This window comes from Phoenix dactylifera, chromosome 12, assembly GCF_009389715.1.
Source record: "Phoenix dactylifera cultivar Barhee BC4 chromosome 12, palm_55x_up_171113_PBpolish2nd_filt_p, whole genome shotgun sequence".
Classification (NCBI taxonomy): domain Eukaryota; kingdom Viridiplantae; phylum Streptophyta; class Magnoliopsida; order Arecales; family Arecaceae; genus Phoenix; species Phoenix dactylifera.
This window is the reverse complement of record NC_052403.1, coordinates 13,924,242-13,935,288: the sequence shown is the minus strand read 5'-3', so window position 1 is coordinate 13,935,288 and position 11,047 is coordinate 13,924,242. Positions and strand designations below refer to the sequence as shown.

General features: G+C 40.0%; 1 protein-coding gene across 1 annotated transcript; it reads right to left on the bottom strand.

The window, feature by feature from the left end:
• Nucleotides 1-197: 197 nt before the first annotated feature.
• Nucleotides 198-9,428, bottom strand: LOC103713180 (glycine cleavage system H protein 2, mitochondrial). The gene is made up of 4 exons (XM_008800010.4): nucleotides 9,273-9,428; nucleotides 4,936-5,024; nucleotides 4,454-4,624; nucleotides 198-622 (listed from the first exon to the last, which is right to left on the bottom strand). The coding sequence occupies exons 1-4, from the start codon at nucleotides 9,349-9,351 to the stop codon at nucleotides 494-496; spliced, it is 468 nt and encodes a 155-aa protein (XP_008798232.2). The 5' UTR covers nucleotides 9,352-9,428; the 3' UTR covers nucleotides 198-493.
• Between the last annotated feature and the right edge of the window lie 1,619 nt (nucleotides 9,429-11,047).

The following is an 11,047-nucleotide window of genomic DNA, read 5'->3' as shown; positions in this document are numbered from 1 at the left end:
ATGCAAACGAGTCTAGCCTCAAGTAATGTATTGATAACTGAAAAATCGAATGCCCATCTTGTTTTGAAAGGCTTAAGGTCGCATACTTATGCTCAAATTTTGACACCAAGACCTCAGCAGAAGAGTCTTGCCAGAAAAAACGGAATAAAATATATGATAATCATCTCATTAACTGAAAAGCCTCAAAGACCCCCATGGATAAAACAACGGTATGGATAACAAGACGACAATCGCACAATTGACAGCCTGCAGCTTTGCATGAGGAGACCTCTTGAATCAGAGTTCATATTTGAAGGCAAAATTAAAGGCATAAAAGGTAATCAAAATTTACAATCCTCAGGCCAAAGGATGAAAAAGTTGTGATTATTTCAGCAGTCAAATGCTCGCTGCTAGAGCCTGCAAAGATGATGAAACAACAAGATTTTGCGAAGCATGAACTGAGAATCGGCAAAACTCAAACTGACAATTTTGTCGAGATAAATCTAGAATTGCCTCAATGTTTGGCATCTTCCTCCTCACAGAATTTTGCATATCGGTCGGAATCCATCAGTGAGTCCAACTCGCCTGCATCACTCATTTTGACCTTTATAATCCATCCATCATCATATGCGCTAGCATTCACCTGATTCAAGAAAAACATTTCAAGTTATCATCTTTAGCAAGATTTTCATCTTTCAAACCCAAAAACTTAACAAGCAGCACAAATGTAGGTCTATTACAAGGTTTTAGGCATGGCCACCACCCAGGTTCAAACCCAGGACATCTTCCCTGTTGCATACACTTAGGGATGCCAACTTGCAGCCCAAACTACTGCTGGAAAAAGGTTGCTGACAACCTTGCAGATGGAGCTAGGGTTATTCCAGATCGTGTCATCTGGGTTTCAAATGTTCTCAAGTGATTTTTCTTACTTTCTAAAGCTGAGGCTAATATGTGAGGAATTTTACATTGGGGAGCTCACTCTCCTTTACTTGCCAAAAAAAAATGAGCACCAACACAAACAGCATAGAAATTCCAGCATCCAAACATTATCTATCAAAGGACACTAGAATAATCAAGGTGTCTTTGCTTTTCTAGGAAAAATAGATCTAGGAATTCACACTGTTAGCATATGATGGTCAAAGGTGCGCGGTAGCTCAACCTGACTGCTGAACCCGATCGAACCCTGGAGATGGACCTGTGTCAATTAACTTTGAACAATGGTCTGATGTTGTTAGGCCTCATGTCTAAAATCAACTAACTTACCAAAAATGAATCTAGCAAATTTCCTTGTAGATGAAAGGTCAGAAATGGGACAGTGCGGGAACAACCATTACCAAGTCCAAAAGTTATCGACCACTAGCTTTGCTGGTCAGCTTTATTCACCCCAGCCCACAGAGGAATTTTAAGATAAGCAGAAAAAATTTAATTTGTTTAGTGATCAGAAAGCAAAAGAAAATGAAAGTGGTACTCCTGTGGACCTGAATGTCTTTACATGTGCCCTTGCAAAACATAGTTCCAAAAATCCTTTATTTGTGAATTCTCCTTTCTTCTTCTATGACCATCCAGCCATCTTTCTTACAAGGATTCCAACTAATGAAGGATATTATACCCTAGTACTACTTGGGTTAAAAAAGGAAAAAAGGATTTGGTGAGAGTGCTAACATCAAGGTAGGCCGAACCGGACCAAACCGCCCAGCACACCAAAAAAAAAAAAAAAAAAAATCTTAAGGCACCTGTAGCCCCAATGGAGAGTGTGGAGGAGTCAGTTCACTTAGATTCAAAGATTAGGAACAACAGTTCTAGTGGTCATAGATCTGTAGATCAGGAAGGGAGTGGAGGATATGAGACCACTATTTATAAGACAACCGCATGGTAGTCTTCGATTCACCAATGACCCCTAGTTTATGCATGCTACACAGGATAAAGACCACGGTCCACGATCTGGTGGAGCCAGCAAGAATCTGATTACATATAGAAAATGGGCTCCTCGAGGTCATTCAGAAAGACACGATGCAGCTTCAGATAACCTCACACGTGCGGTAGGATCCATAAACATATCAAGTTCTTTAGCATACTGAATCCTATTACTCACAATCACAAACAACCTATAACCCATTCGGATATGGATATGAATATTGTGCGTCTGAGACATCTTCCAGTGGCTACTATCCTATGCAGCCTAGAGCATCCTATGAGTCGGATTTTGCTGTCGGCTTATTCAGATAAGCCCCTCCACAGCCGTTTTATCAGTTTTATTGGCCAGTTTTTCAGCCAGAGGATACCTTTCAGAGTCGGAGCTTCAGCAAGAGATCCAAGAGTGTCTAAAACCCTAAGCACGTTCCTTATGGGATGAACATACAAGACTACAACGCCTTTTGGTTAGAAGGGTGGGCAGATGTACCTCCTGCCTATGCCAATGATCCAAATATCAACAAGAGGCGTCGCCACTCGACGAGATTTTAGATATTGATACGTACGTTGTACTTTAAATATATATAATTGATTGTATTATTTTATATTTTTTACCTCACTACTTGATTTGAGGATATTTCATGTTGTTTCTTGTAGCATGCAACATTTCACTAATCATTTTATATTTTGTATCGTTTTAAAATAACAAGATGCATCATTTAAGTTAAACGGAATTATAGAAACATTAAAAAAATAAAAATAAAAAAATAAAAAAAAGATTGATTAGTAATTAAATCAACTTGAAAAACTCCAAAAAAAATTAGGTGTGCCGGTTCTATAAGCGTACTGTGTGTCGGTACCATACGCCGACCGGTATAGGTTCCGGTACCGATTTGGTGGACCTTAGTCTAACATTGTTAGTATTTTTCGTATAACATTATGGAAGCCGGTACAGAACTGACAAGTCCAAGCATACCGTGTGCCGGTACCGTCCACCGACCGGTACAGGTCCCGGTACCGATTCGGCGAGCCTTGACTAACATTGTTACTGTTTTTGGTATAACATTATGGAAGCAAAACACAAGGGACTAAATACCATTACTTTTTGTGATCACCTCTCCTACCCACTTTAACAATCTATTATGGTACTTTTTTCCCCTTGCACAATTCCCCCATGAACTAGGTGGAACTACACCTTCTAAGTAGATTGAAACCCTCGACTCATTTGATTCCTGTTTGGGGTGCAGAAAATTCTCTTTACCGTGAAGGTCTTCGAATACATGAACTTGGTCATTGCACCAAGTATCTTATAATGATACTCTAATAGTTATGATGATACATGAATACAAATCAAGATGTAACTGGCATAGCTATTTGATCCTATATTGAGCCAAAAAGCATGATTTCCTGTTTAAGGGGGCACATTGCAAACATATAATTGTCATGAGATTCATGGTGCTGCAGCACAAACCAATAACAAAAGTTTAATTGGTTTTGTTTCTGGCTATTACTTTATTCAATGGCCTAAACTATATGGGTGACCTACATCAAATCTGAGTTAATGATGATATAAGTATCCTTACCAAGTGGTTCACAATAGTATTGCTAATGTCTCGACAAGTTAGATTGAATTCAAAATTGTCCTCATCGCTCCAATGATAAAAGGATAAAAAAGTTAATTGAATGGGAAAAGGAGGACAAAAAGAGGGCTGTTCTTCATGCTTGCTGTTGTCAACAGATAAGAATAGAGTGAAAACAAAACAAGAGGAAAGAAAGGAAGATGACATGAAGAAATAAGGAAGAATGGAAGGTCAAAGAAGGATAAAAGGAGAGATAGGATAAGCAGAAAATGGAAATAATTCATTTATTCAATTCATCATTTGGATGAATAGAATGTGGGTGGTCCTAACTTAACAGTCATGTCCACTAAATTTCTAAAGGAGTGCTTATCGACTTGCTATGCTACTCTTTGAAAATGTCCTAAAATCTAGAAACTATTTTAAGTGGGATATGTCACCTAAACACGGGATAAGAACCTCTCCTACTTACATGTCCAGATATCTAAGAAGATAAACATAAAATACAAAGGTATCAGATGCAAGGAAATCAAGGAGAGATCTGAAACTTAGTCCCCTACAAATTTTAGCAGACAACTAGAGAACATAAAGTTGATTTTCCTTTTCAATGCCTCCCGTTGAAAAACTAGAAAAAAACATCATGAAGCCTGTCATGTACAAATGGTACAACAAAGAATGGAAGAAGAAGGTTGAATAAACGATTTACTATCAAGTACCAATTCTAAATTATGATTATAGTTTAATGGTCAAGTTAACAAAGATCTTACAAATGCCTAGTAAGTCTCAGTTGGATGTGATTATGCATTCTATACAACATAAAAAGGAGAAAGCAATTCCTTAGATGTTATAAGAAGATAGGTTAGAACTGGACAAGACAAGGTTGTGAAGAAGGTAGCTTGAGTAGGGCTCATTTGCCATGAAAATGGTAAACTAAGTGAGAATTCCATCAAATTCATCAATAAAAATGGCTGTCAGGCAACACATACCAATCCAGGAGAGCTATTTAGCTCAGTGTTAACTTCAACTACTTCTCCGGAAATGGGAGAATTGATGTCACTAGTAGCCTTGACACTCTCAACTGCTCCGAAATTCTTTCCCTGTGTCACATTGGTGCCAACTTCAGGCAATTCCACATACACAACATCACCCAAGTGGTCCTGAAAACAAAACAGCATAAATTGAGTTTAGTAAAATAACGAACCAAAAACCATTTATGAGTTATGTTGAACTTGATAGAAATAGGAAAATTAGCTAATAAGCAGCAAACTTCAACTCTTTTGGAGCACAGTGGAGAGCGCTACTCTATCAAGATGAACAAAGAAAATATTCCTATACCACAGCTAAACTTGGCAACTTGGCCCGAAGTGATGAGTTAAATAACAGTATCTTGGTTGATGTTATGTTACTCAAACAATTAGAAATCGAAAAAGCATTGTGCTTGCATGATAAAACTGATCAAGTATAAAACCTGAGCATGGTCTGTTATTCCAACTGTTGCAGAAGTACCGTCAACTTTAACCCACTCATGCGTGTCGGCATATTTCAAATCCTTCACAACTGCAAATGAATAAAATAGAATTGATTCTGTAACTTCCAAAGAAAGTACAGGCATGCAATAACCACTCTTCCAAGTTTAACTGTCCATTACCCTTCACTATAATGTGTATACAGTACTTTGATTTACCATGCATGTACTTGTAGATTTGCAATGCATGTGCAGTCATAAATTATCTAACGAACATATAATAAGAATATCTTTGCCAGCTTGAGCCACTCACAAAGCAAGTGAACCATGCAGCTATAGTTTGTCTAGTAACTATTAAGAATTCATGATCCAATGGAATTTCACCAAGAAATCTGTGAACTATTTAGTAGGCTAAATTTAGGGGAAGAAGCAAGTAAGAGGAAATAAGCAATGAACTATTTTTAATGTGCTTGCGTGTTCAAAAAAAAACAGAATGGATGAGCATTCAAGTCATCACAATACAACAGGGTATGAGCGGTGAGAACAAGCTCTGATTGGAAAAAAAATGCTCTAAAGCCAAACTTCCCTACACACTTCACAGGAATGTGAGATATTGACCAAGAATAACATTTGTCTCCCAGTGGATGAGGGGGACCCCGAGTTAAATGCATACATTATTAATGGAATATCTATCAGTAAACCAAATCAGCATTTTTAGACATCCTCAACTAAGTGCAAAGGTAGGAGAGTAGAAGAGAGATAATAAGAAAGAGTCCAATCATCATAGCAAATAATCCAAAGCAGAGTAATATAATAAACATTCTAAGGACCAGTTATTAACTCTTACTAATATGAACTCCATGGTTAATATTAGGCCTAGGGGTGTACACGGGTCAGGTCGGATCGGTTTGGAACTAAACGCAAAACCGAACTGATTTCAACCAGTTTCCTAAAATCAAAATGGAAACCGAACCAATCATCTACAAAAACTGCTTGAAACCAACCTAAAAAATTTTGGTTCATTTCGTTCAGTTTATTAGGTTGATATTCAATGGGCTAGGCTAAGTCTAAATATAAAAAATTTCATTTTATATAGGGTTAATATTTAATGGTCAGGACTAAATGGGCTCGGCTATGTCTAAACATAAAAATTCTATTTTATATAAAAAATATAAAAAAATAAAAATAAAAATTTTTATATATAGGCACACATATGGGTCGGGTCAGTGGTTTGAATCGGTTTTCTAAAAAGTCAAATCGAAACTAAACTGCATTTTTTCGGTTCAAGACTTTCTCCAACCGAAACCAAACAGAATTTAAAAAAAACCAACAAAAGCCGAATCGAAGAGACCGGTTCCTGTTAGGTTCGCAGTTCGGCTGGTTTTTTGCACACCCCTAGTTAGGTCTAAAGATAACAAGGAAGACAAGAACATTTACTAGTTAATTAATAATGAATAGGATGTGCAATAAATTGAATATTTTCAAAACGTGTTAATCATATTGTTCATAAACTAGGTAATCATAATATGCTAAAGCATGTTCACTTTCAACAAGATGAAGGCCAATGGAAGTGTGATGACATTTTTGGCTTGAATAGTACACAATCTTTTAATCTTAAAGACCAAATGAGCTAACCGTGAATTGGTTTCCTGGCAAACTCCTGCATGCAAAAGGAGAGTCTTCATCTTAATGCTAAAAGAAACATATATATCCTAGTACAAATGTAAGTATGGAATCTTTTAACAACTTCAATTACATGAAAGCTTTGAAGAAGTGAACTCAGATACTAGTATTACTTCCAGTCGCTATATAATCCTAAACTTTGTTCTCATACAAAGGAAATACTGGAGAGGCATGGACCAAGACAAGGGAAGTGCTGCTTATTCAAGTCATGTATTTCCGACAGAATATACTTGTTCTATGGACAATATCACTTTGGATCTCAATAGTCAAGGGTCTTACTTTTCTGAATACTCGTCCAAATGTCTGAAAGGTAATTAGGTTTTCTACCTACTCAAACCTTCACCTTCGGTGAATCTCGAAAGGGGTTCATTTTCTATTTGATGTAGACTGAGGTGCTGTTACATGCCACCTGCTGCACTTACCAGCAATGTCACATGCATGACAGCCTCCAATTCTAATTGGCTGCACTGCATACTCATGATTCTCGCTTTGATAGTCTAGCCCTTACTAATCACCAATCAAAAAGTGGATTTCTTCATTTCTAATACCGTTTGCAGGATTATCTCCCTATCATGAGCTAAATTATGTTAGTTCTTCAATTTCAGCCCAAAATGAATGTATCCTGAGTCTTCTCCATTTTATTGGCAGGTTTTCCTTCTACTTGTTAATGATCAAAAAATCTAAATTTGTCTTTGAGACTTTAAACATCCTCAAGGAAATGGATGGTTCATAATGTTCCCACACAAACAATTAGCTGATCTCTGTGTATTTGTTTGCATGTTTGGTGTTTGGGTCCTTGTCAGCATGAAAAGATATCCAGAGTTTTCAAGTGTCCTATATGTTCCATTTCATCTAGGGTTAGATTTATTATATCAGCGTTGTTTCCTAATCCTAGTATATGACCCAAGGATTAGACACCCGGTTTGACTTGGTCCATCACGGATAAGATGAGAGAAATAACAAGTCTCGAGAAAAGTGCAGGATCCTAGGTCTCTATGGACCATGTCATCCCCATAGGTCTTAGTTGGGATGGACAAGGACCTATGCATCCTAACAATTGGGATGGCCTAGTGTCCTAGTAAGTTGGGATGCCAATTGATTAATTTATTATGGACCAAGATCTATGCATTTTGACACTTGGAATTGCCTCGCATCACAATAACTCACTGAGATGCCAATTCTTTTATTTACTTTTTTTACTTTTTCTTTATTTTTTATTTTCAATTATTGTTTAGAAATTTTCTTATTATTCTACTTAAGTTCATTGACTTTCTTGTTTATGATTCATTTGATAAGTGGTGCTTCATTTAAATTTATTGTTATTTTTCAAATTTTCAAACTACAAGTATTGGTATTGGTATCTATACCACAAACCCAACCATCCGCTCAAAAAGCCTATTCAAGGGTCTAAAACATCTAAAAATTCATTAAAAGCAACAAAGCAATGAAAAAAAAATAAAACAAAAAAAAGGAAAAAGGGCATCCCATTGTTTCACTAGAGTGCCAACACATCCTGAGTATCAAGACTTAGAGGACCTAATTAGAGATTTTTGAACTATAAGAACCATGTAAAAACATTTGTGAAACTTGAGGACCCAAAACATAATTTATGATATATAGGTAATGGCGTGGCATGGGTGATGATGTGACACTCAACAATTGGACACTTTTGAGCAGAAAATTTCAAAGCACATGCCACGTCATCACTCATATGTCACACTATCACCCATATGCCGTATCATTAAAAGAAAAATTTTCATCTGCAATTTCTGCAACATAATTGGCCATACAATCACCGATTAATGCCAACAAGGATTTTCCAGTGAGAAAAAATGGCCAAAATCCGAGGGAAGGACAGCATTAAAATAGTTGTGAAAAAAAGGGACCAAATTTGAGCTTTTTGAAGTTTAGAAATTTATCGAAAAATCGACCTAAACTTGGAGGACCAAAAGTATAATTAACCCTATTTATTTTAAGAGCTTCTTAAGAAATCATGGAATCATAAAACACAACAATCATGAGATTACTTTCCAATTATTCCAAACCTCCTTAGCGCCTGAAAACTTGATCGTCAATATCAACCAAGAGAAACCTTTATCTTCTCCACCACAAATATCCACTAAAGAAGTTAAAAAAAAAACAAACAAAGAAAACAAGCATGCACTCCAACCATTTCAGAAGAAAACAATTTCTCCATCGCCTTCAATCCTAAACGACAGATCAGCCAGATTACCCAAACCACCATTCTAGAAACACCTGTTGTGGACTTCTTTGACGGATTCAAATAGCCCAGAACCAAATCATAAAAGCGAGACCTCTCAATTCATCCCAGATTCATCCAAATCAAACAAACTTCTGTTATGAATAAAAGAAGACACAATAATACATTAATCAAAACTAAAAATCAAGTAAATCCCATCAAGAAAAAAAATCCAAACTTTAGCTTAGAAACCAACAGATCTTTCCATTTCAAGCACCCTAACCAAGATCTAAGAAAAAACAGGACCACCCAGTCGCCCATTCAAGCAGAAACATCCAAGCAAGAAGCCAAAGACGATAACACACACAGACACTCAAAAGCAAAAAAAAAAAAAAAAAAGCCTGATCTCGAGAGACGGAAGAAGGATCGGAATCGGAAGAGAGCAGCAGAGATTTACCACTGGCGAAGCCCCTTGGGAAGGTGGAGATTCGTAGGTACGAAGCGACTCTCGAAGCCCACAGCAACCTCGCTGCCATAATGATAAAAAGCAATACCTGCTCTCTCCTGCCACCTCCCGGAAAACCCTAGGGAAAGTATTTATGGAGGAACGGGGCGACGCGGATTTGGTTCGCAGACCCAGGCGTTCGCAGGAACTCCAAAAGCCTGAGTGTGCAACACGTGTCCGTCTCTCTCTCCCACCCCACATATACATACATACATACATACATACATATATATATATATATATATATATATATATATATATAAATTATCAAAAAATTTCTAGGATTACAGGTAAATTACTGCATTTACAGTCAAACCGTTAATCTTTTGTGGATCCAAATAAAATTACTAAAATAAATTTTAGTGACATAACAGTCACTAAAAAATATAAAAAATATGTATGTTACGGGGGAACTTAGCCACCATGCCCCACGTGACCGGCACGCGCGCCTAGGAACTCGACAACGACAGGCTATTCCCCAGAGGCACGCCGCAGCTTCCTGCTCCACTACTCCCTGCAACGGTTGTATCTGGCGCTGCTCCACGATCCCCTGTAACAGCCGTACAAAGCGGAGCTCCACTACGCCCTGTCATGGCCGTACCCAGCGCTGCCCCACGACGCCCCTGTAACGGCCATGTCAGTGGCAGCTCCATCGTGCTACACGATGACCAACCCCCCAAAAAGGACCCCCCAGCCTGGTATATATGCGGCTGGGGGGAGAAGGGGGAGGGTAAGCAAGAACTTCCAGAGCATTCTCTTACTTGCTACTATTATCTCTCCTTCTCCTCCAATCTCCTCTGACTTGATCGTCGGAGGGCCCCCACTACCCCAGTGGTGGTGCGAGGCTTGCTTGCAGGTTTTCCCGGTGGAAGGTGGAGCGCAATCAACACCAACCAAGGCAACTCAAACGGAACCCCGTTCACACCGCTGTGCCAATCGTTCTCCGGTTTGGACCACAGCAACAGTTGGCGCTAGAAGGAGGGCACGAATCTCAGAGCGATCGTAATGGCACGGCGAGGTGGTCGTGGAGCTTCCAATGCCTCCGGTCGCGGGGCCTCTCGCGCCTCCGGCCGGGAGGCCACTGCGTCTCCAACACATTCTCAGCAACACTCCACCGCTCCACCTCCCATTCAGATGGTCGAAACCGCTCAGTTCGACCAGTCAGCCCAGCAGGTTCGCACCCTCGCGGAGGCAGTGCAGAACCTGCAGGGTATGATGTCTCGGGCGCCGCAGCGGGCCCAGGAGCCGCTGCTCCCTGAGCGCTCACCTGTCCTCTTCAACCCGCGCTCCTTCCTCTCCCATGGGGAGGAGCGCCGGCGCGAGGAAGATTCTCGAACACGGTCCATTCTGCCTTAACCTTCCCATCGGAGCTGCGCGGGGTACGAGAGGCGGGCCCGGGCACGTTCCCAGATCCCCCAGTCCTCAAGGAACCCGCGCTCCAGTCGGTCCCCCTCTCGGTGCTCCTTGTCTCCCACCCATCGGTCGCGCTCCCTGGACCGGCGGCGTGGACGATCTCCACCGACAACTCCAGGTCCTGAAGGGCCACTCCAAAGATCCCTTCGCCGACTTGGAGATCTCCTCCCAGCCGGCGCTTGCCTCGAGGATCCTGCGGACCCCGAATCCGCCGGGGTTTAAAATGCCGGCGATCGAGCCCTATGACGGGGCGGCGGACCCCGCGGGATCACGTCGAGAGTTTCAGGACCCTTATGCTCCTCCACGGAGCATCA

What these genes read in the sequence shown, in the direction of transcription:
- LOC103713180 (XM_008800010.4), bottom strand. Translation starts at nt 9,351, where the DNA reads ATGGCAGCGAGGTTGCTGTGGGCTTCGAGAGTCGCTTCGTACCTACGA. An exon ending in CCCAAGGGGCTTCGCCAGTG is followed by an intron (nt 5,025 to 9,272) that starts GTAAATCTCTGC and finishes ATTCATTTGCAG; the next exon opens with TTGTGAAGGATTTGAAATAT. An exon ending in GAATAACAGACCATGCTCAG is followed by an intron (nt 4,625 to 4,935) that starts GTTTTATACTTG and finishes TTTTGTTTTCAG; the next exon opens with GACCACTTGGGTGATGTTGT.